At 41.3% G+C, this 24,930-nt stretch overlaps 3 protein-coding genes across 6 annotated transcripts; 2 read left to right on the forward strand and 1 right to left on the reverse strand.

Moving 5' to 3' along the window:
- Positions 1-8,560: 8,560 nt before the first annotated feature.
- Positions 8,561-11,411, reverse strand: LOC132979913 (signal peptide, CUB and EGF-like domain-containing protein 3). Its single transcript, XM_061045738.1, has 8 exons — positions 11,399-11,411; positions 10,886-11,000; positions 10,588-10,675; positions 10,086-10,274; positions 9,801-9,906; positions 9,438-9,671; positions 8,836-9,338; positions 8,561-8,667 (listed from the first exon to the last, which is right to left on the reverse strand). Exons 1-7 carry the CDS (start codon positions 11,409-11,411, stop codon positions 9,232-9,234), a joined length of 852 nt encoding a protein of 283 aa, XP_060901721.1. The 3' UTR covers positions 8,561-8,667; positions 8,836-9,231.
- Positions 11,412-11,956: 545 nt separating this feature from the next.
- Positions 11,957-14,839, forward strand: LOC132980451 (uncharacterized). The gene is made up of 10 exons (XM_061046605.1): positions 11,957-12,111; positions 12,215-12,511; positions 12,646-12,699; positions 12,787-12,822; positions 13,003-13,119; positions 13,229-13,253; positions 13,363-13,403; positions 13,486-13,536; positions 13,621-13,733; positions 14,521-14,839. The coding sequence occupies exons 1-10, from the start codon at positions 12,063-12,065 to the stop codon at positions 14,650-14,652; spliced, it is 915 nt and encodes a 304-aa protein (XP_060902588.1). The 5' UTR covers positions 11,957-12,062; the 3' UTR covers positions 14,653-14,839.
- A 273-nt stretch (positions 14,840-15,112) lies between these two features.
- Positions 15,113-24,300, forward strand: spa17 (sperm autoantigenic protein 17). 4 transcript variants are annotated; one of them, XM_061046606.1, is made up of 6 exons: positions 15,113-15,348; positions 15,439-15,518; positions 15,633-15,670; positions 16,350-18,162; positions 21,831-22,032; positions 23,303-24,300. In XM_061046606.1, exons 1-6 carry the CDS (start codon positions 15,195-15,197, stop codon positions 23,356-23,358), a joined length of 2,343 nt encoding a protein of 780 aa, XP_060902589.1. In that variant the 5' UTR covers positions 15,113-15,194; the 3' UTR covers positions 23,359-24,300. The 4 variants fall into 4 exon arrangements, with proteins under 4 accessions (XP_060902589.1, XP_060902590.1, XP_060902591.1 ...); XM_061046607.1 differs by having other exon boundaries at positions 15,124-15,348; positions 21,831-21,986; XM_061046608.1 differs by lacking the exons at positions 15,113-15,348; positions 15,439-15,518; positions 15,633-15,670; positions 16,350-18,162 and adding an exon at positions 19,942-20,369.
- The last annotated feature ends 630 nt before the right edge of the window (positions 24,301-24,930 follow it).

Here is a 24,930-nt window from a genome sequence, read left to right on the forward strand (position 1 = left end):
GTAGTAACCAGCTGGGCAGCGGGTACACACTGACTGGCCTGTAAGGTTGTTGTGGGTCCCGGCTGGGCAGGATAATGGTCTCTCACTACCCTCAGGGCAATAATGAGCTGGTGGGCAAAGACCTCCTTCAGAGCCTGGAGAGGAAAACCAATTAGATATGGAAAATTAAAAGGATTATGACTGCTAAGCCCTTAATGTTAAGAGAGCTGCGATGAAACCCTGATTCATTCAATAATCATTCATCAAACAAAAACACCCTCACACATTCAGGTTTCCTGCATTTATCAGCATCTGTTTCTCAATCGAACTGATGCCTGTTCATAAGATTTCTCTCCACACATTATACATTAGCTCTGTTCTCCATTCTTTCAATTCATGTGTGAATTACATTCATTATTTGTCGTTACTAATTGTGTTTACTAATTAACAGTAAATTATGTTGTTGATTTCTGAATATGTCAGAAGCAGGCTCATCCTGAAGAAAACACAAAGTCAGTTTCTTTGTGATTACTCTAAAACTCTCATGTAATTAACTTCTAATTAAAAAGATTTAAATCTGGATTTCGCTGTTCTACCTGTGGCTGCTGTGTCCCCCCCTGGACAGAAGTATCCGACCTGACACAGTCCAGATGGATGAGTGAGACCTGCAGTGCCACAGAACTGACCCGCTGGACATGGACTACAGCCAAAGGTGTCCGTCAGATGCAGACTTCAGCCAAAGACACGCACACACATGCAAACACAAACATGTACAGTTAAATGGCACAACAACAAAACTGTCTATGAATGTTGTGTATGTGTATAGTTTGTGTCCACAAACCTGTTAGAGAAGGTTCCTGCTGGACAGGGCAGAGGGAGACTGGTGCCTTCAGGACAGTACCTCCCCTTTGGACATGCTCCTCCCACTCCTGTGCTGAAGTTACCATCTGGATTCTGAAAGTTTACACCTTGAGAAGTTGCACAAGTTAAGTTTATTGTTTTTTTTTATCCAGTTTCATAACAAAGTGCCTGTTGTTTACATCAGCTGTTTAAGTTAATGCCTTGTGTTAAAAGGTAATATAACACCTGTGCTAGAATCACACATGGAGAGTACCTGCTATGCAGTAGTAACCAGCTTGACAGGCTCCAGTAGGTTCAAACAGACCCCAGTCCTCACAGAAGAACCCTGCAAATACAACATGAATAATTTACAGTAGATCATCATTGCAATAACAACAAGGCAAAGATATCATGAGTGTTGATTTCAAATCCTTTCATCAAATAATATTCTCCTCTACTAAATCAAATTTGAAAAGCACTTTCTTTCATTACATTTAATTAAAAATCAGTTTGTCCCCAAACTTGTAGCAAAGAAATGCCTTCATAAACAAAACCACGCAAACGTTTTATGAGAGACTTCTTAAAGTCTTGCAGAGCAGGGAAGAGAAATGTGAGACAACACTCTCACCTGCTGGACAGATGAGGCACTGCTCCACTTGGTTCAGGCCTAAATGAGGGCTGTATGTACCAGGAGGACAGGGCAGGATGCCCTCAACACCTCCACCAAGACAGTAGTGTCCTGCAGGACACGGCTGGACACCTTCTCCAGACAGACAGTAGGTCCCAGAGGGGCAATCTTCACACGCTTCTGCCCCTTCATTCAAATAGAAAATAATACAAAACAAAGGAGAAATGTCTGTTTTTTACATTTAAAATAATTCATTTTTTATGTGATGTAGTTCCATGATATGATTTCAATACCTGTTGTGTTTGAGTGTGTCCCATCAGGGCAAAGTACAGGAGAAAATGTTCCCATGGGGCAGTAGTGTCCAAGTGGACAAATGTCACCTGTCACACCGTCTGAGGGCCTTGAGGACACAGCTCCTCCTGTACAGTAATACCCTATAAACAAAGGTTAGAACACTCACTGACCAAAATCACTAAAGCATGGATACTCTCTTAATCAATACCCATTTAGCTTGTGTTACTTCTCATCCATTATCTCTATACCACTTATCCCGTTTGGGGTCACGGGTGGCTGGAGCCGATCCTAGCTGACATTGGGCAAGAGGCGGGGTACACGCTGGACTGGTCGAGAGAGACAAACAACCAGGTACACTCACATATACACCTACGGGAACTTTAGGGTACCTGTTGAACTAACGAGCATGTCTTTGGACTGTGGAAGGAAGTCAGAGTACTCAGAGGGAACCCATGCATGCACAGGGAGAACACATAAACTCCACAAAGAAAGGCTCTGCCTGGCGGGGGATTAGAACCAGGCACCTTCTTGCTGTGAGGCAACAGCTTTAACCATGAAAAAGTCAAACTAACTGGACATAATGTTTGGAAACTAGTAAGTAAATGATTAAACGATTAATAAAATAACAGAGCCTGCCTCTACAGATAAAATAGAACTGTGGGTAATCAGATAAAAAAAACATGCACACTCATTTTGAATTAGTCTAATTCTACTTTAAAATGCTACTCTGCATTGTATTCAACATTTACTGCACATAATACACTTGAAATAAAAACACAACCTACTTCAGTTGTCGTAGATAATATATTCTTGTACCTGTATCACAGACTCCTGTAGGCTGCCTGAGTCCAGTGCTGTTGCAGTAAAGTCCTGGGGGGCATGGCCAACATGAGGACAGGTTTTGGGCTCCAACCATGCTGCTCCAGGTTCCTACAGGACAGGGGTGCTGCTGGGGGAACATGGTCCCCCGTGGACAGATGTAGCCTACAGGGCATACACCTCCAGAGGCCAGTGCCACCTGTGAGGGCGTTTAATTTCGGAGTAATCTTAAGAGTATGAAAAGGTATGATCGTTTTAGGCTTTCAGTCAAAGATACTGTAGAGCTTTGAAAGTTAAAGCTGTGGGCAGATCAAGTTGGCAACTGTCATTCATTTCCCACGCACTAGAAGTTTGAAGAAATTAACCACTTTCTAACTCAATACAAACTTCTAAACACACTAACTTCATATTCATTACAAATGACAGAAAACAAGTTTGCAGTCAAGTGTGGGGAAATGAATGGCTGACCAAACTACGAGCATAAGTCATCAACAATGACAAAGCAGACAACATGTGAGATGATTGTGTCGTTATCATATACCCTTAAGAAAGAAATCAACTTGGTTACAACAAAGTATTGGAATTAGTATTCATTCTTGGTACATCGCTGCATTTGGAAAACATTAATAAACAAAAATATAAACATTTGAACAACAAAATAGTAAAAGGAGAAAAGCCTGGGCAAAGATACTTTATATCTGGACCTGATATAGAGATTATCAGTTATCGAGTTGTTGTGTTTCTCTTTGAGTTTCTTTCTTTTAGTTTTTACTTAACCGTTTTTTTTTTTTTTGTTAATCTGCTTGAAGCTGAATTATCAAAGTTATTTGTAAGGTCTTACAGGAGAGGCAGTGGAGGCTCCAGAGGTGCAGTAATGTCCTGGGTCACAGAGACCCTGAGGACTAGAGAGACCTGCTCTGCTGCAGAAAAACCCGGCCTCACAAGGTCGACAGTGCCGCACAGCATCGCCACCAGTCTGGTCAGAGTAAGAGCCCTGTATGATCAGATGGTACACACTTTTATAGAAAAGATACTTTGATTGGGTGAAAAAGTTGTCATGAAGCTTAAGTACAGAAGTTTGAGATACTGCAAAGATGACAGTTGATGAAGAGTGACAGGCACTCAGATTCAAACACACACACACACTACACACACATAAACAATACTGACTGGGGGACAGGGATGAACAGCGGACGACCCTGGAGGACAGTAGTGTCCTGTGGGACACAGCGGCGGCCGGGACAAGCCTGTCTGGTTACACAATCGGCCTCCCTGACACTCCACACATGACTGTGCAGCTCGACTCTGTGGAGTATTTATAGACAACCTTGAACATAGCTTTATTTCATTGTGTCGTTTTATCAGTGCGCTTTCAACAGAACAGCACATGCTATTCTGTAAGGTTTTGTTCCTACCGGCTGAAAAGTGCCAAGAGGACACGGTTGTGCCCTAGCTGCCCCCTCCAAGGTAAAATAGCCCTCCTCTGCTTCATTCTGAACAGGTGAAGCTGAGCCACCGGTGCAATAAAAACCAGGGAAACAAAGACCCGATGGTGACGTGTTGTTTGAGCCTAAACAATAGAAACTGACATAGAAAGAGAGGGAGAATAGAGGTTTCTATATTGTGTGGTCGTCTTAAATACACAGGATGACACCTAAAAGTCAAAGTCCAAAGTGAATGTGAGTGACGTTACCCTGGTGGACAGATTGCACACTGCTCGGGTCGACTGAGGCCTGTGCTGTTGCTAAAGGTGCCGGGGGGACAGGGGAAGGGAGAGGACGAAGCTAGCGGACAGTAACTTCCTGCTGGACACAAACCTCCGGTTGGCCCATCAGCTGGAGTCTGGACAAAGTCAAAGTACATTCATGTAAAGACAAGGAGCCAAAAGGTACTGTAATAAAGTTATTATATCCATGATATGTGCTTTTCAAATACTGGAATAAAATCAATACCCATGTAATGTTACATAACAAGAGTGTTAACCCCAAACTGACGATCAATAAAATGAATCGCTGCTATAGTATGTTACTCTAACCATTTCAAGAAGCATTTCAAGAATATTGTTCTTATGAATTTCATTTAATTCACAATGGGAGTCCTCCAAGTGGAGCATCCACTCAAAGAAGGGTAACAGGTAATGAAATCCTTAAAAAAAAAAAAAAGTAATAATACCGGTATCTATTTTAAAAGATATGAAAATATTGTTTTCCTACTGCAGACTTGGCTCTCTCTCTGCAGTAGAAGCGCTCTTGGCAGCTTCCAGTGGGTTCTGTGAGTCCCACACCACTGCAGTACTGGCCTCCACCACAAGGAGAGCACTCAGACACATCTCTGAGAGCGGCTCGAGGACTGTAGGTCCCCTCAGGACACGGATCTGGAGATGAGGTGCCCTCTGGACAGTAAGAGCCCTGTTCAAATAGTGAAAGGCAGAAAGATGGACAATTTACAAACATATAGTGGTAAGCACATTTTGAGGCAAGTTAAGATTTCTTCATGCAAAAGTTTAAAAATAAAAAAATACAAATAGAAAATCCCGAAAATTCTTACCTGAGGGCAGACTAAGGGAAGGTAAATTCCTGGTCTGTCACAGTAATGTCTGGCAGGACACAAAACACACGCCTCTCCACTGTGGCCGAGTGTGTTGTTCCTATACTGGCCAGCCTGACAGGGGTAGGTGTAGGGGTAGCCTGTCCCTTGGGGGCAATAATGCCCATGAGGACACACTCCTGTCTGAATTATACACCATAAACAATAGTTTTTAAAGTGACAAACAACAATTATGTTGTTGTAATAATGTATGTAATTATTATCACATACAAGTGTCAATCACATTGGATTCTTTGACCATAGAATCAAATGTGATTCTGTGGTCAAAGAATCCAATTCCAATTCTGTAATAACATCCTTAACATTTGTTCATTCTTAATATTGTATATAACATTAATCAGTTGTCTTACAGGCCTTGTGATAGGCTGTTCCTCGGGCTGCTGGGAATAACAGTACTTTCCCTGAGGACACTGCATACACTCACTGGCATAACGCAGACCAGGAGATTCACTGTAAGTGCCATTGGGGCAAGGAATTGGGTTTGGATCCTAAGAGGGAAAATCACATTTGGAGGCAGTTTTGTGGACAAAAAGGTGCTTCAGACATTTGCAAAAGAGACAAAATAACTTGTAAAATATCGACTTTTGCTGCATGTGTGGTTTTCTGACTCACAATGCCTCCTCCGGGGCAGTAGAAGCCTCGAGGACAGAGGGTGGCTGAGCGCTGGGGGTCTCTGGCCAAACCCTGTGAGCAGAGAAAGCCTGGGGGGCACACCATGACACTCAACATGGCTTCCTCACTAGTGGTCTCATTACTGCAGTAGTGGCCCTGCAGGCATGGAGAACACTCCACAGAGCCCTCATCCTACACACCAGAGAACGTGAAGCAAGATGCAGAGAGCTGAAGTTAAAGATACCAACCAGTATGGGGGAGGGACAGAGCAAAATGCAGACTTGAAAACTCCAGGGAAAGGAGGATCGAACTTGGGAGATGATGGCGTAACACCGATACTGCTTCAATAGTGAGAGCCAAAGATGAGCCATAATAAAATTTGACTTTAACTACTTCTCTTGCTGACATTTACAGATATACATACATGAGTAATGGGAGACGATACCACTGTGGGCGGAAAATGCTAATCTAAAAATAGAACAATCAGTATGTCTTATGAAAGGCCGAGACTGATACACCAGCTCTGCTTTCCACTGGTTCAGTCAGTTGACCAGGCACAGTGAACTGTGTTATGGATTGGGCCTTACAGAGAAGCTGCCAGCTCCACACACTCTGGGGTTGACAGTGGCTGAGTGGGGACAGAAATAGCCTGCAGGGCAAGCAAAGCAGTCCTCCAGCCTCTGACCTCCTTTCAGACGGCGAAATGTGGAGCTGCAGAAAGACAGGCATGGATACACTGAACCTCACTCATAACAGCAGGTGGACTCATTTTACTTCATTTTAACAGATTCTCTCCCTAATATCACCACCTTCAACATTATTTTCAAATCATTCTGATATCCACTGCTTACGGAGGGCAGGGGGAAGGTTTAGAGGTTCCCTGTTGACAGAATGTGCCATCGGGACAAGTCAGGCAGTCTTCTCTGCGTCTGTTGCCCATTTGGATGCTAAAGGTGCCTGCAGGGCAGGGAAACTGGGTGCCATATGCAGTCCCTGGAGAAGCAACATCAAAACAGTTAAACATGCATGAATGAATCATGGTTACAGCTCTACATGAGGAAACATCATATTTCATCAAATTCTCTCGCAAAAAGTTTTAAAAGAAAATGTACCACATGCTTAATATTTCTGAATCAGTGTCGTAGACGGTTTCATTCAATTAAATTGAATACTTCTCAATTACATATTCAAGTATCACCCGTGTGTACCTTCAGGACAGTAGTGTCCAGAGTTGCATCGACCCGACGGAGCTCCAGACCCAGCCAAGCAGTACTTGCCCTGAGGGCAAGGCCGACACTCGCTTTCAGCTTCCAATCCACTCTGACTACTCCACATCCCCACTGGACACTTAAACTGAGTGGGGAACATAGTTCCAGGGGGACAATAATGCCCCGCAAAGCAGGAGATGGGGGGTCTCTGGATACCACCAGTTCCTGATAAAACACAAATGATCAAATTGGTTATAATGATCAAATTGGTAAGGGCACTGATGGCTCATTTCATTTCAAATGTGTGATATAAGAATGTGCACAACATTGAAGTTATATCAGGTCGACTCACAATGAAAAATATACATTATTTTGATACTATTTCATCCATTTCTATTTAGGCAAGGCCAGTAAATGCATGTATTCTTATGAAACTCTTCACAGTGTTTGAAAAAGACAACTCATGGATATGTATGAAAGATTAACGGCACCTCGAAGACAGGCATATCGAGCGGGGCACTGCTGACACTGTGAGCGGTCAGTCAGGTCAGTGCGATTGCTTAGAGTCCCTGGTGGGCAGGCGTTTGATGGCGCGTTGGGTTTAGAGGAACCAGGGGGGCACACAAACCTATCAAGATTGACAAGGAGTGATAACAGTTACTGAATAATGTCACACCTGACTTGAGGGAAGGGGGAATCAAGACAAGATTAGATTGCTTCCACCAAATTATTTTAAAGTCTCAACCAATATTATAGTCTCATAGCATGATTCTGAAAACACAAGTAAGCAGCATTACATAAGAATACTGTTCTGAAGAGGATCTGAAGAGGTTACTTACCCTTGCATACAGTCCACATCAGGGGCTCTCAGGGCTACTTGTGTGCAGGCCTTCCCTGCATAACACTCCCTGCAATCAGCTAACTCAGCCTGACCCTCTAAGGGGTTAAAAGAGCCTGGTGGACAGGGCACAGGGTCACTCGTCCCCTCAGGACAGTAAAAACCAGCCGGGCATTTGAGACAGTCCTTCACACCTGGAGGGAATATGTTGTCATCGTGTTAAAAAAGGATGTTTAGTATTCATTCAGATGTCTTTACGATTTAATTCAAAGTTATCAATATGTTTTTTCGCAAACTTATCTAATTTACTGTCTTTATGTAGCACATAGTCATGTTTCTCATCACAGTTCTAATATTTTTTTTTATACCGGCCTCACAGCTCCAGTCTGCAATCCACACTTATTTTTTTATTGCTAAATTAGATGCTTTCTCTGTTTGTCCCTCTGGCCTCCATCTGTTGCAATTTCTCATCTATATTTTCCAGTTCATCAAGGGAACCAAACAACACTTTATATAATAACAGACATGTATGATAGAGCTCCATATTAGCTAGACTGAGCTGCAGAGGGGACTGTAGGGCTGTCCTCAAACAATAACTGCAGTTCTACATAAGTGACATGGAGACGCATCCTACCTAGAATGCAGTAAAAAAAATAACTATGACTGTGAATGTAGATATTACTTAATGATTAGGGAGTTTAACAAATAAATAAAATGTCTTTTAGACTTGCTTATTGCTCCTTGATGAGGGGTGAAGGTGCCTCGAGGACATATCACTTCTTCCAAGGTACCAGCAGGACAGTATCTCCCCCGTGCACATGGAAAGCCTGGCGCAGATGATCCTGTCAAAAGTCGAATAGTGGGCACATTGCATCCTCAAGTAACATTGACCTCTACATTCAGTGTTTTCTCCTCATATATGGCTGAAGAAACTTACTGTGATGCTTGATATTTTGAATAATTGAGCATTTAATGCCCAATATAGTCCGTATATTTTTGCAGAGACTTACCTGCGGGACAGAAGCGTCCCTCTCTACATCTCTTGCAAGCTGCCCTACTTGTCTGGCCCAGTTGTTCCCCCGCTGTACCAGCAGGGCAAGGTGACTCGTGAGGGGTGGCGGTGCCCTCCTCACAGTAATAGCCCTGTGGGCACAGGAACTGGGAGGTGGGTCTCTGGGAGCTGCCTTCCAGACAGTAGAACCCTAGAGAAAGGTACTTATAGATAAGTTCAGTTTTTAGAGCATAGTATAAATTATAAGCTAAAGCTACATTGGCCAATAGTACTGGAGAAACCTCCATTTATTTGGTATTTTTATAGGTATACCCACTGATATGATTGCATATATTACAGCATTTGGACGTGTAACTGTGAGAACAACAATACAGAGAGTTTCCTATGTTGATACTCAACCTGCATGACAGATTGCACAGTCGGTCAGCCTCTGCAGACCTTCTTTAGGGCCATAAGTCCCTGCAGGGCAGGGTACAGCTGCACCTCCCACACAGTAATAACCTGCGGCATGAAAAACATGTACACAAACATGTGGCTTTATACAGGAGGGATGCAAACTGTAAAATCAATGTCAGCATGCAGTGAAAATGAAACACTTACCGACTGGACAACCCACACATGCCGACTCTTCCTTTGTGTCTTTGTACGTTCCTGGTCGACAGGTGATCGTTTGACTGGACCTGTGGACCGGCTGGCTACAGCGGGGGGCCACAGCTTCCCCACACAGCGAAGACGTATCATTACAGCTAAGGCAGTGAGTCTGTGCAGGTGTGGAAGACCAACCAGGTGGACAGGGGAGCGGCTGGGACATACCACTGTCTGGACAGTAACTTCCTATAGCAAGCAGATGACAACTTAAATGATCATGGAACCAATTTTATCTCAAACTATTTTAAAACTATTCAAATGTAAGAGTACTGAGAGCAGATTGGAGGAGTAATTGGCCTTTTATTACTGCACTACCTTCTGGACACTGCAGACACTGGATAGTACACATAGTGGAATAGAAGCCTGGGGAACACTCATTACACACAGTTTGATCTGCGCTGGGCTCCTTGCCAGGCCCACACTGAAACGTACATATAAGAGATGAACAAAGAAACAAGGGGAGGAAGTAAATGACTGCAATTAGTTCCAATTTTGAAGCCCACCCCAGCAAGCATATATATATATATATATATATATATGTAAACAATATGTTTTTCTCTCTCAGTTTCAACATATTTAAGGAGAAACCATTGTTGTTACCTTCAAAGGAAAGCCAGAGGTGCAGATAGAGTCTACAGGGCATGTCAGACATTGTAAGACTCCCTCAGGAGAATGCTGCCCTGGGGGGCATAAGGAGAGGGTCCCTAGGGTGGGATCACATGTGAAACCTGCCGGACACAGACTACAGTCCACTCTGTCTTCAGAACTGATCAGACCAGGGAAACATGGCTGCAGCAGGAAAGACAGTGACAAAACATCACAAGCTGTCACACAGTATCAAGCACACTGTTTGAGGTACGTGAGGGTTATACAAACATGACAAGGGGGGAAAAGTCAAGTGAATTAAGATATCTAGACATTTAACTTGTTGAAAGAGTGCTTTCCGTCTTCACCAGGTCAATAATAGATGAGACAGGGCGGTGAATCTGATGATCTACATGAAAATTCTACAAAGTTGAATATGCAATTTGAATTTGAATGACAGAAGTTTTGAAACCACTCTGTTGAATGAGTAAAGGTTTTCACACACAGATTCTCTTACCTTGCAGTCACTAATACTACTTCTCCCTGTGTATGGGTTGAATGTTCCTACTGGACATCTATGAGGTGCAGATACATTGCCAGGACAACTGAAATACAATGTGTTTATTATCAATATTGCAATCTCACCAGTAGTCATAAAAGACATTAAATATTTTATTAATCTAATTCTTGCAATTGACTCCGTAAAGGAACAGATTATACAAGACAATACAAAACACACTTATCTATGTATTTTCTAAAGTTTGTATAATGAAAATATAGAGGAAAAGACATTCTAAAATAGGTTGAAGACTTACAAATGACCGGGGGAACACTCTAAGCAAATCTGGTGGGAGAAGTATTTTCCTTCTGGACACAATTTGATGTCGGTCTCGTTATCAGGGGGAAGGTCTGCGCTCCCTTCAAATGAGTCTTAAATACAAATATAAATGTCAAGACACATTTAAAAGTCTTTCATCATTCAATAAGCACCAAGTATATTAACGTACACAGCTAAATAACTTTGAACAGTTAACATTCCTACCTGAGGCGAGTCCAGAGTGTGTCCGCAGCAGACAAGCTGAAAAATAAAACGCATGCATTATTTTCCTGAGCAATTCATACCTAAACGTCATTTCCCTGTTGTTGTTGTTGTTGTTTTTTTTATGTGTGTTTTCATGAATACTCTTTGGTCTAAGCCCGCATGACTGACAGCTTAAAGGCAGGAAAGTGAGGGGCCTTCAGGCATGGAGAGTGAAACCCGAGCACGTAATGCTCCCATGCGAGCGCCTTCACTGAAAGTGGTGTGCCGTGATGTTCTGTAACCGTACCTTCTACTTTCATAATGCATGAGTGTGTGCTAAAGCTAACCTAGATATTGTCTCAGTTAGTGGATCACTTGAATGATTTATGTTTCTGGTGTAATTCATATGGGGATTACGCAAAGAATAAAATATGAAAAAGATGTGAAGTATCAGATGGATTCATGGAATCATTCGAGTCAGTCCAGAGGCTAAGTTGAAAGATTTATCACTAAATACCTCTCTTGCTTTCAAATTGTGAGGCTTTTATAATAAATTATTCAATTTGAGTTGTACAAGAATGCTAAACACATCCTCTGTTCAAGTGGGGAGTACGCTGCAGTGTTGCATGTGCAGATAAGCGCTAACCACATTCTTTGTTAAGCAAGGTGCCAGATCTATTCTATGCAGGTTATTGCATACAAAAATACTGTTTACTTTAATGTCTGAGTGCCTTTTGGGTATCACAATATCTAAGAAAACATTGTTGTTGTTGTTTTTTTAAATTCAGATTTATTTTTACACATCTCTGAGAACGGTTGTATGCCACATCCTGTTCCCTTTACCATGTGTTCGAGCATATGTGTGGTATTACAGCAATTCTTTCTGCAGGTGCAAGCATCACCAAACCACTGGAGCACAACACATTTGATTGCATGGTTGGCAAGAGGTTTCAGAAAAACAAGGAGCAAGCATGATGATCTCGGTTCACTTCACTGTGCTCATTATCTGGATGACACAAGGTAGAGTATATAACCTTCTGTCGTTGGATTAAATGCGTCAAATGCATCAGGTAAATTCAACAATGCATTCATCTATGGTTCATGTTACATCTTCTTGTTGCAGAACTTGTGACCTGTGTCAATATGAGGATGCCTGTTGATATCTTAACGACAGCATTAGGAGACTCTCTTACATTAAACTGCACCTACAACTGCTCAACTGAATTTGTCCGCGGCTGTTGGAGTAAATCATCAGATAAATCCGTCTGTCTCGGCACTCACGCAGAGTGCACAGTGTCTCTTCATCTGTCAAATGTGTCCGCTGAAGACCTCGAGAAGAACTACACATGCTACACACTTGTTACGGACGACACACAACTTCTACAAAAAACAGAGCGCATCGTTAAGCTGAAGCTTCAAGGTAGAGATTCATAGATTGATCGACAATATGAGACATACCTTTTAAAGTCTGGAGGAAAATGTTGAGAGCTGTTTCAAAGGCATGGGGTAGATGTCATTTCAAAGTTGATCTTTCTTATGGTTGGGTTGGCTTAGGTCAAAGAAGTGCCCCAACGTGGAAAGTTACCCTAAACACTGAAACTGAAAATGGTAAGGTCCTCAAATGTTTGCTAAAAATATTCTAATAATTTTAAGCATTACCTTCAGTTACATAAACCATGCTCTAAAACATTTCAGCATCTCTTCCTACAAAGCCAAGAGATCAAAGTGGAGGTGAGTTTGCATTAATCAAGGGATTTGTTTTTTTATAACATGGCAAATGTCTCTAAGAAATATGATAAAATTCCCAAATATGTATTTATTTTTATTCATAATAATGCACATCTGTTTGTAGACCTGAAAAGTAACCCCCCTCTGTTAATCAGGTTCATCCTCTTGTTTCTATGTTAACAGGAGAGTTTACTGGAATTAAGGTCTTAGCAACGGTAACGGTTGCTGTTGCCACGGTGCTCACAGCTTTGGCAGCTTACATGTGTCTGAACCGGAACAGACAGAGCTTGAGTTGTAAAGGTGAACAAAAAACAAATATTATGAATATACACTTGCTGTGAAAAGTGAAAATCTCTGCGTTCGACACAGCTGTATCTAAATTACATTTTGTCTATGTCACATTCAACAGGGCAGCCTGTTGGGTCCAGGTCAGGGTGAGTACTACTGAAGAATCATTTGTGGTAAAGGTGTGCTGCCATCTTAAACAAATCTATAATTTTGATCTCTTACTTTGTTTGCTACTTTATCTATTTACTATTTCAGCTCACCACTACCCCCTCATGCTGTCTGCCTACCAGTGAACGGTAAACAAAATAAAAAATGTAGTTTTTAAATTTACAGAATTGTTTGTAGCCCTGTCATTTATACCTGCCACATTCCCTACAGGGCCACAGTCCACACAAAGTGAGAGAGTGACTTTGAGGATTCCAACACCAGGTAAGATCATATTTTATTTGCATCAACAGTAGTACCTCAGAGTTTAAACATTTTCTGATCGACTAGATCATTTCTTTTACGCAGACAGCGAGAGTGACACTGAGGTTCCATATGCTGACATAATGATCACCGTGCGAGGCGTTAGTACACCAGAGCTCACTCAGGTCGGCTACCTGACTCCTGGAGATCAAAGAGAGGTAAAGGACGAAACCTCAGACTCAACATGTTTATCCATTATCTTATTGAATGCCAAATTCATTGGACGGTCAATTGTCGTCTGTTACATGAGCAGAAACCGTATAGATCAAGTGCATTGTCTTAATCAGAAAATTGCCTCTGTTATAGTGATGACTTTTTTTGTTGTTGTTAGTAGGCTATACAAGTTACATTTATAGACACTTAGATTTCAGGTAAAGGAGCTAGTGCATCAATGACTGTGGTTACAAACATGTAAAAAAGATATCAGAATTTAAAATTTCATAATATTTTATAGTTATATATTTTGCATATTTCATAAATGAGGAGTTGTTTAAAGTGGTCACCTGTTGCTGTTATCTAGCATGGACAAAACACCAGACATAAGAGAAATGTGTGGTGTAATGCAAACCGAAAAAAACAGTAAAACACACTAAAGCCTGTAAACACTTGAAACTCTTTCAAAAACTGAAGATAACCTTTATCAGGTTGAGATTTAGTTCAGATGTGTAAAATTAGAGTGTATTGGTTCAGATGGCTTTAAATAGGCATACTGTCAGTTTATTAGATACATTGTTTATATTAGATCAAATTAGGTTAATTCATTAAAAAAAAAAAGTTATAGGCTATTGGAGTAACAAAAGCCGTAACCTAGAGGAAATTTGACTGTCAGGTAATAATTCATCCTAAAATATTACATTTTTTTCTGTACAAGCCCCAACAAGTATTTTGAGCTAGTCTTGCTCTTGTAGTTTTTATTCATTATTTTTCACCGTGCTTCTCCTGCAGTGGTGGGGAGATGAATCGAGGTGTAACCTGCAGGCCTCACGTTCAGCTGACAGACTGCATGTCCCTCAGCCCAGAGAGGTCAGCCGGAAGATGAGCACCAACTCTGAGTATGCCGTCATCACGTATGCCTGACTTTGAAGGTTGCTGATGGATGGGAAGAAAAGGACGACAATAACGTTGTGTTTGTGACGTAACACTGCATGTAATACTTTCAAATAAATATGTTCTGTCCTCTGTAAGTAATGCCATTGTATAACGCTATATATTTGTATACTGCTTTGCTTGAAACAATAAACCCATGTGAGTTTTTTTTTTAAAACATTTGAGCCTTGTCAGTGTCCGTAGTTACAACCGTTGCTTAGAAACGGTTGTAAACAAAACACAATAGCTAAGTTGTTGGATATAACATTCACAAGTAAAGGTGGAGACGAACTGCAAGAACTTTAAAGGAAATACTTTCACCTTTTTTCATACCTTCATTAGCTCGCTTAATACATCCTATGCGCAAAACTATCGAAACTTCGCGGTGCCACCTTGCTTCCTTCTCTTACGTTTGCCATTAGGAAGAAAAATAAGTCGACCCGCGGAGTAAATTACAGCGAAAACTTCGACATACATTCCGAACTTGCTTTCGCAAAAGTTACCTGTGCCAGTGTACCCCAAAAAAAAAAAAAATGTCAGTGCCTTTCTCGAACACTCACCTGCGCGTCCCGAGAGGATTTGGTGCTCTCCTGGAGGGACTGTCAAGAGAAGTCCTGCGAGACCAGCCTGAAAACATTCCTAAATATGCGGCAGAGTACTTCGATGATCTTCTAAGACAAAGAGAAGGTAACTGAAACTTAATTTAGGGTTGAATTGACATCAGTATATGATTTACTGCTGTCAAATACTTGTTTGTGTGTTTGTTTTTTCTTGTAGAAAGTCGAATAGACCCTGCGGAGTGGGCTGCAAATCTGGAAGATAGATTCTACAACAACCATGCATTCAAGGCCACTGGGGTACAAAATGAACCTGCTGTACTGTATATGCCACTCTCTTAAAACTAGTCAATCTCAACTCTGTTATCAATATTTTATTTACCCTCATACCATTGTGTTTTTTTTTCCAAACAGGCCAGTCTAGAGAAAGGACCAGAGGTGACCCTTTCCAAGTGAGTCTGATCTTTGTTCAACAGCCAGGAGGATCAACAGGAGAGGGAGAGGGTGAACATGAGGGAAAGAATAGTAACAAGTCAAAAGTAATGAAAAAATAAGAATAAAAACATTACATATTTGTATGGTAATAACTTAGCGTCTGATTCTGAGTCCTTGTTTGAGATACTCTGCAGACCTTTTTTTTTTATCTCAATCATAACTGATACTATTACAGCATCCATGACATTTTGACATACGTGCATTATACAAACTTAATGAACAGCGTTATTTTTGAAATGTCTGAAAAAGAATCATTACTTATTTCTGGAAGTCATGTGTTTAGGTTTAGAAAAATACAAGAGATTCAAAAAATAACTTAAGAAGAAAAAAAAAGGAAAAAAAAAAACTTCAGTCCATGCTTCAATTTTTGAAAAAGAATCAAATAATTTCAAAAGTCAGTTTTTCAATAGAGACCTGGAACTAGCACAGACTGTCAGCTCAGTGTTGAAAGAGATTTCAGGTCACAACAAGGGTAAGAAAACGAGAGCAGGATTGAAAGGAGCTCTGCAAGAAGATGACAGGTGACAGAGAAGGTTCACAGAGGAGGCCTCCATAATATCGGTGTTATAGCTTAAAGTTTCTCTTTGCCATTCTGTACATTTCTCACATTAACATTAATTTTGATGTACTTTTTAGAGAGCTATCATATGAGTCTCAAACTGAAGATGAATCAAGTCATTCAGCAGATGTTTCACTTCTTTCCATCACACAACCCAACGTCTCTAAAGAGACTGGCTCGACTGAAAATACAGAAGAAGAAGAATATGATATTGCAGAGAAAGACGTGATTTCAACAGCAAAAGAAGAGGAATCAGTCAACAGGCTCCTAGCTGAAGACATACAGCGAGATGAACTGAGTAGGCTAGAGGAGGAGGAGGCCCCAACAATAACCACATTTGATAAAGTTGACAGGGCAGCTGACGAACAAGGTAGCAGCTCTCTTCTAGACCAAGATACACATCAGTCTGAGTTAAATCCCCCGGACTTGTTAGCTGTCAGAGGGATTTCAGATGTAGATGTTTGTGCTAAGGAGTTAGGAATAGCAGAAGATGGGCGAGGTGATAAAAACAAAACTGCAGTTGCAGTTGAGGATAGGAAAACTGGAGATTTAGAAGTAGAGGAAAACGCTGAGGTTGAACATTCAGTGGAGGTTTTTCCATATTCAGGGTTAGCTGATGTGGATGTGTGTGCTACAGAGCTTAAAGAAACAGGCAGAACAATGGAAGGAGACAATACACATTTTGTTGAAGAAGTAAGCTCAATATCCAAGCCGGAGAGAACTGTTGAACGTTCATTGTCTGAACCTGAAGGGCCTGAGGGCAATCAAGAAAACGCAGAAGATCAAGCAGAAATAGCTGAAGAGGAAGGAGGATATACTGAGGATTCTTCTGGGGAAATACATGAAAGTTCAGCTCATATAGAGGGGGGTTTAGACAGTCATACCTCACCAACGGTGGATTCCTTGGTTGAGATAAGCTTTGAAGATGTTCCAGAAGCTCAACAGACTAAAGAGGACGGGGAGAAAAACCCCCAGGAAGAGGATTCAATAGAGGCCTTACAGACTAAAATATTAGAAATGCAACATGAGGAAGATTGTGAGGTTACTGCTGTGGTAACAGACCAAAATATACCTGCTGCACTGGGCCATGGAGAACCGGAGATGGTTGGAACTGAAATGGCAGTTCATTCTGAGGAAGAGGTAATAGAAAGTCAGCATGAGACATCTGATAAAATAGAGAAGGAGCAAGGGAACACAAACGACACCAATTTAAATGAAAGTGACGATGACAAGGATGGAGAAAGTGGTAAAAACATCTTACCACATCAGCTAACCCCAGAGGGGGATGAAGAGAACCTCAAGGGTGAAACCGATCATAAAAATGAAGATAATGAGCAGATAAGTGAAGGTGAATTTCACAAGAATGAGGAGTCTGGGAAAGATGCGGAGAGGTCACATGACCTTGTTGTTGAAGAAGATGAGACTAGAGTTATTCTTGGTGAGGGCAAAGAGGACATACAAACAGGGGGTTACAGTAAAGTGGCGGAGAACATTAACGACAGAAGTGTGGAAAATCTATCATTACAAGTGAGACAGTCAAATACATCATCTCCTGCACTCGAGACGGAGAGTAAAACTTTAGAAGTGAGTGCTCAACTTTTACATGAGGGGAACAAGGAGAGTCAGAGAACACTTGTAGAGCCCCAGCAAGAGGATACAGCGGAAGAAAAAGAGGTCACATTAAAAGAGGAAGCATCACACACGGAGGAACTTGAAGAAGAAGGAAAGATGGATGCTTGTGTAGAAGAGAAGAGTGATGCGATGCGTAAAGAGGGAAGAATCAGCCCTATACAAAGTGCAGAACGGCTACCTGATGACCAGCAAGGAGAGAAAAGGCTGATTGGGTCTGAAAAGGACGCTACAGAGCCTGAAGGCAACAGTAGTGACAAGGTACAGTGTGATGCTCCTTCTGTCTACCGTACACTCTTCTACACAACACAGATCAAAACATTGTATTATCATAAAATTTTAAAGGCTTAAACATTATAGATCAACATTTTTTCAAAGAGAAAATAGTCCACCTCTGATGGCTGTTAAAAACATCACACTTCCTCCATTTTTATCAGCAGGCTGAGGGTAGAAATGTTCCGTTTCAGACAGAGGTGTCTTTAGCTGGGCTATAGTCGTCTTTGCTCCCATTCCTGCCTCAGGTAGCCTATATAAATAAACCTTTCAAGGGCAGCTCTGATCAACAGGGGCCCTTTTTCTTCCCCACCTGGACTCTCTTGGGGCAGGTGATTGAGAACATCTCCAAAAGACCTCATTTTCTGCATGACGTATGGTTGCTTGCTCTGTTAAACCTTGCAAGGGCGGCCCGAGGGTCATAATCAAAACCGCCTGAACAGCTTCAGTCTTGTAGTTCACCTCCGACTTTGTTTCTGTTAATATACATGGCTGAACAAAGACGCGTGCTCTGCTGCATGCTCATAAAACTGTAACACTTTGGCTCTGTTAGCGCTGGATCCACACTCCTCTTGGGAGCCGCCGCAGCCTCCACAGATTGGAACCAGATTCACTAATCCATCATCATCAAAGACAGACGGAACAATTTGTCTTGCGAATTAGGCCTTTAACATTTTTACTGCTGTCACAGTTATCCGCGTCTGATGTGTCTGGACCATCAGGGCTCCAAAACACGCGGGGAGGGAGTGTAGGAAGGGGTACTAAGAATGTTACCATGGTAACCTCTCACCATCCTGCTCTCTTTTAGTGTCGTCATGGAATTAATAGGAGATGGTGATGCTGATAGTTGCTATGCACCATCTGTATCAGTCCTCTACCTTAAATAGCAGTTTGTAACCGACTAATTTAACAGAAAAACAGCCCTTTTGTGTTCATACTCGTGCTTACATACGTACGTTACAACATAACATGGGTCAGCCATTCTAACAGTGAGCCAGCTGTAGTGTTTCAGAAGCCTGTTTTCAGTCCGTTTTTTGTACTATTTATTTCACTATTAACAAGTGTCACTATTAACTTAACGCATCTGAGGAGTCTTTCTTGTAAGATGATTAAATCACAGGGACACAATTTCAGCTATAATATTCATCTTTAAATGAGTGTTTAAGATACACTTGTCATTAAGCTGAAGCAAGCATAACTGATTGCATTGTGTATAATTACCATATAGTGGTTGACATTCTTATAAATCAACAACGTGAACTGCTCGGATCTGCCCAAGTGAAACTAGTCGCCATTTGTTCTGGTTTGCAAAAAGTGCAAGAGAGTGTTGGTGTCAGGGATATAACTAGGTTAAATTGACGTTCTGTGTTTCTCTCCCTCTCCGTCTTGTCTCTGTGGCTGGCAGAGGAGTGTGGGCGGCCATACCAGCTGGGATCAGAGGGATGGAGAGGGCTGTTAGCTCACTCTGCCTCTAATAAATTTATAACACCTCCTGGTGTAAAGCAGTCCAAGATGCTTACACTGTTTTGTTTTCACGCTATTAGTAGAATTTGAAAGTCAGCAATTGTTGTTCTTTGACCATCTGGCTTCTTCATAGTATTTCTTTTGTAGGTCATCTGTTATTGGAGTTTATTGTTTACATTGATTAGTAACACTGCAACTTGAGGATTTGTTTTACTTTCTGTGTGTGTGGTTGTGCCTTTCTGTTTGTGTCCTAAGTTATATAAGGTCTTCATCATCACGTCATTTGTCTTCAAACTCTCCAACATGAACTAAAATAGTCTGAATAATCAGCCTTTTGAGTTACTGAAGGCTGTGCTTAGTGATTGTTGAGGCGTATTCAAGGTTTGTAACAGGAATGTGAACACAGTAGGTCAGCAGCCTTAATGAGCATGAAAAGATGGAACACACGCTGTCATGTTTGTAGGAGGTCTCTCTTTCCCTCCCTCCCTCTTTCTCTCTCCTCCATTCTCTCTGTGACTGTATGTCTTTCTCTCACTCTGTGCGTGAGCGGCTGTTACTGAACATACAGTGATTGTTAGAATGAGCCAGTAAGGCATTTGTATTTTACCGGAGACTCACTTAAAGAGCACTTTGCTTGGTCTGCATAGAAACAGAGGCACAAAAGTCATCCTAGGTAAGCTCACCTGAAGACTGAAGTCATCTTGAGAGAGTGAGACATGGACTGTCACAATGTAAGTAGAAGCTTCACTTCAACTTTTCCAGAAGATTCTTGTCTTTTTTACAGATCAGCTCAGTCGGCAAATTCACATATTAATTTGTAGTCACAGATGATGTTTACTGTGGTTGTCCAGAATCTGCATACAGTAATTTGTGGGTTGCTGTTTTTGCATGTTTTACCGGGTTAAATGTGTTGATTTAAGTGGTAAACTAACCGTAGAAAGTCAGTTAGCCCTTAGGGTTATATAGCTGAACTAGTTTTACACAGCTTTCAAGCTTTTATAATCTTATGTGGGTTATAAAAATGGGTTTTGCATCCGAATATTTCATCAATTTGTGTCAGATCAAGTCTAAAGTCCTTGAGGCAATAAAGACAATAAACGACCCACAGGAAGTGTGTAGCCAGCAACATTAAGTACACCAGTCAGGTATCATTAGTTCTTTAAAAAAAAACGCTGGTTTGTGCTGCTCTGAGAGCAGTCAGACAGAGAGGCTAATGAATGCTGGCTGAACAGGTGGGTGGTCACACTCCTACACTGGAGGGGTTTCACTGGAGACGTGATGCACAGCTTCATCGAGGTGGTGGGAGACAGTGGGCTCTTTCTGTGGGCTGCCTTTGTTTGAAATGTCAATCTGTTTTCTATAAGCAAAGCATGGGGAGTCGCTGATATGTGTTTGCCTCAGATTTTGAAATGCTGTTTACATAACTTGTCGACAGCCTTGGCGCTTTTCCACTGACACTTTGTGACAAGCCAGAATTCATCTTCCACCCACCCGACATTTCCTCCAGGACAGCGGATGCTGTTCACACAGTCACTGGATGAGCTGATGGTTTTGACGACAGCAGCGTTTTCGCTGGGTCATCTTTTTTTGGCACCAGGCTGCAGTGCGAGAAGTTATATTGCTCATTGGAAGCGATGAAAGAGCAGTTTTTAACCATATCTGAAATGTATTGGAAAGGAGAAGAAACAAGTTAGAAATCTATTACACATTTTGAATCAGCCTTTTTACACCCACCATTTGTCTTCACAAAATGATGTGTAGTAATGATCAATATTTTTTAATCAATGGCAGTTGCTCTGTTTGGAAAACCAAGCTTTTTCTCTGTATGAATTCATGGATATTTTTTCAAACCTTTTCTGTGGAAAAAAAAACCAGACAAAAACACTGACTCAGACATGCTTTTGCCAGCTGTGTATTATACAGTCTATGACAAGAGGAGAAATGGAGAGAAAGAATTGAGGCAATGTGGGTTATTGACCTCCTGAGAGCCTCATAGAAGTCATGTAATAAGGGTGAGCCACTCTGCTACAAGAGCACATCTCTCGCTGTCTGAACGATGGTTTTGAAGCATGTACAAAATATGCTGTTACAGTTTGTCATATGGTCAGAATTCCCCGGCAAAAACAAACCTTTTGATCATGCAATATAAACCCTTTCTTTATAAACCTCTACCATTTGGGTCGTCCCTGTAGGAGGAGTGCAGCCGGCCCCAGGAGGAGGAGGACATCATGGACATCCCCCTGGATGACCCCGAGGCTAACAGAGCAGCTGCAAAGATCCAGGCCGGCTTCCGTGGCCACATGACCCGTAAGAAGATGAAGCCGGAGGACAAAACAGAGGGGGAGGAGGTGAGCAGCACTGGGGATGTGCTCAACTGCAGCCAGGGGGACACAGGTCAGTTGTGTAGAGCCATGGGGTAAGAGTAGGACGCATAATGCCGTGACAGAGGGCATTATGGATAGTGAGAGTAAGGATACTAACACAGGTTCCCATCAGGAGCTGTGACTACATCAGGTAAGTGATTGAGAGCTTAAGTTACATATTAGAACAGGATAAGTTAGTTAAGTTAAACGTTTAAAGTTTATGTCCTCTTTGGCTTTACAAGTTTCCAATTTGAGATGTCAGATGAGAAAGTTTGTTCTCAGAGCCAACCACAAGAGCATGATGCCGTGACACTAACTGATTTAGCATCTAACACACTTGGAAAAGAAACCATTTAAAAGCCATACATAATTAAATAAACCTATTAGAGCCCTTTATGGGTTATCCCAAGTGTGATTAATGCAGTACATAACTGAGCGACTCGTTTAATCACCCCCATAGGGTCTCCGGCTAGAGATGATTGAGTCTTCAATTACCTCCCCTGTTTAAAAAGGGTTATAAATGATTCTACGAGTGGATGTGCTGCAGCGAAAAGATGTTTGTCAGTGTTCAGTTTACCAGCAAAATGTCAAGCAACATTGTCACGATGGTTAACATGTTTTCCTGCTTTTATTATTATTTTTTTTTACATTTGGATATTTTTGTTTTTGGGGATCAGAAAAGTTTAGGAATTGGGTTATTAGCATAAAAAAATCATTTTCTGCTGTTTTTTTTTCTTACACAGGGTTGTCAGGTGTGTCAAAACAAGTCACTATTGTATTAAGATTCATATTTGACTTCTTGATAGGACTATTCTAATCATATAAAATCGACTTTACAACTCTGACAAACCTTTAAAATGTCCCCTTGTCCAGCATTGTCTTGGGGATTTGGTCCACACAAGGCACTCTCTTTACTGATTCTTCATAACCCAGTTGCCTACTCCTTGCATCCTTATCTAGGAGATGTATTTATAGCTCCAGGTGCATGAGGTACAAGATACCTTATGCTTCAGAGGGCCTGGCAAGATTAATGGACCTGTCTGACTGTAAGCATCATGGGCACCTCCCATTTGGGGAGACCCCCTTATTCACAGCAATGTTCAGGTTCTGATGTACTTTCAGCTCCTCTACTTTCAAACTTATTAAATACATGATGTAGGAGTAGCAACTTAATATAAAGTTGTTTTTCTAAGAGATCACAGTTTTGGGTTAGAGCCTTCAACCTGGACAAAAAAAGTGTGTTCAGAAATCTTTCCTGGTTCCACTGTGCTTAACCCCACCTTCCCTATTTCCCTTTTCAGAGGCAGGAGGATCGGGCGCAGTAGAGAGGGACGACACATCTGTGCCAGAGCAGTGACGTCCCCTGTCCTGACCTGGAAGAAAGAAGAGACAAGTTGGAAGCAAGGTTGTGAGATACGGCTGGCTTTAGCTGGCTGGGCTGGCTTTCAGGCACACCTTTTTACCACAGGAATCAATTTATTTTCTGTTTGTTTTTTTTTCCTCAATACAATTTAGCAGTAGAAAATGAAGCGACAGTTTTGAGGGTGTGTTTCGTGTGAAATTTTGTGAACTTTTAACACTCTCTCTGCGTCTCTGCCTCTCCAGCAGTCTCATCAGTAAGGATGTCTTTGACCCAGAATTTGCAACTCACTGCATGTTCTTGTGAAACTTCTGGTAGTGTGCTAGTTTTTAGATGATGATCTGTGAATGTGAAAATGAATGTCCTCATAATGCTAAACAGGGCTTATTTTGGATTGAACTGTTCATACCATCTGTGTATAAATCTTGTTTGCATCAGTGTTACACTAATAGTGGCTTAAATGATTTGTTGTTTTCGCAGTGTTCTCGGATGTGCTTGTATCTTGACCGTTATGAAACCTATTTGACTTGCTTACAAAAGTGATTAAAACTATAAAAGGGATGTAGCTTTGTATGTTCTATTTATTCTTTTTAACTTCATTCAGATTAGAACTGCTTTGATTTTCTTTGTGATCACACGATGAGTTTAATTTTTTCAATCATTTTCTATAAATCTGATCTTCCACAACAGTAAGCATGCAGTAATACAGTAATACACCTTTTCTTTTTCATCCCAGATGCATTTGGTAAAGCTTTGCCTTGCAAGGCATTGGTTCAGTATGCTCTGTTGTTGTGTTGGTGGGTTTGACTTTCGAAATCAGGTGTGTGAAAATCCATTGTCAAAGTTTGCAGAGTCGTCATGCTTTAAAACTGATGGAGTAGTACATTGCTGGACTTTGCTGTAGAATCATTGCATTAATAAATCCACCTTATGCTGAAATGTCTGTTTTAAAGTTCATTCATTCAAGTTGAATAACAGTTTGTATTAAACAGTACCTCTTATGTCGATAGCTGCTGTATGTAATATAGGATCTTTGTACATTGCAACAGGCAGAGCTACTCATGTTCTTTTTGTCACATTAACTTAAGCAGCGCTGCTAATCAGAGGGAGCAGTTTCCATGAAGCTGAAACAATGTTTTCTCTCAAGTGTGGCTCTCTTGCACAAAAAAAGCCCATGAATAAGTCATCACATGTAAAACTGCATTTCTCATATTCACAACAACAAATTACATTTCACAAATTAATTGATAATTTAGCATTTGTTATAGCTATTACAGCCTTTTTAATATAAAACACTGTATGAAGATGCATGAAGCAAAATAATGTTTTCATCCAAAGGTGCATTCTCGGAAACACCCACACACATTACTTGTGGGTGCATATTTTGGAATCTGACCTTTATTGCAATAAGGCTGCAAATCACAAACAGTAACAAGAAAACAGTTTTAGCCTCATTTGCCCAAGCAGTCTTGTGCGCTTTATGAGAAATAGACTAGAGCATCTTCAGTCTCCTGGAGCTCCCACTCAGCCCACCTACACACATCTGAGGCATACTGCACTCTGCACACA

Source organism: Labrus mixtus, chromosome 9 (assembly GCF_963584025.1).
Source record: "Labrus mixtus chromosome 9, fLabMix1.1, whole genome shotgun sequence".
Taxonomy (NCBI): Eukaryota; Metazoa; Chordata; class Actinopteri; order Labriformes; family Labridae; genus Labrus; species Labrus mixtus.

Excerpts from the sequence above, each read along its gene's own strand:
- LOC132979913 (XM_061045738.1), bottom strand. Across the intron at positions 9,907-10,085 it reads CCTCTGGCTTTCCTTTGAAG|TGTGGGCCTGGCAAGGAGCC; the intron begins GTAACAACAATG and ends TGTACGTTTCAG. Across the intron at positions 9,672-9,800 it reads GTGTCTGCAGTGTCCAGAAG|GAAGTTACTGTCCAGACAGT; the intron begins GTAGTGCAGTAA and ends TGCTTGCTATAG.
- LOC132980451 (XM_061046605.1), top strand. The coding sequence starts at position 12,063 with ATGATGATCTCGGTTCACTTCACTGTGCTCATTATCTGGATGACACAA. Across the intron at positions 12,512-12,645 it reads CGTTAAGCTGAAGCTTCAAG|GTCAAAGAAGTGCCCCAACG; the intron begins GTAGAGATTCAT and ends GGGTTGGCTTAG. Across the intron at positions 13,537-13,620 it reads TTTGAGGATTCCAACACCAG|ACAGCGAGAGTGACACTGAG; the intron begins GTAAGATCATAT and ends TCTTTTACGCAG.
- spa17 (XM_061046606.1), top strand. The coding sequence starts at position 15,195 with ATGTCAGTGCCTTTCTCGAACACTCACCTGCGCGTCCCGAGAGGATTT. Across the intron at positions 18,163-21,830 it reads AAGGCAACAGTAGTGACAAG|GAGGAGTGCAGCCGGCCCCA; the intron begins GTACAGTGTGAT and ends TCGTCCCTGTAG. Across the intron at positions 22,033-23,302 it reads CTGCAGCCAGGGGGACACAG|AGGCAGGAGGATCGGGCGCA; the intron begins GTCAGTTGTGTA and ends TTCCCTTTTCAG.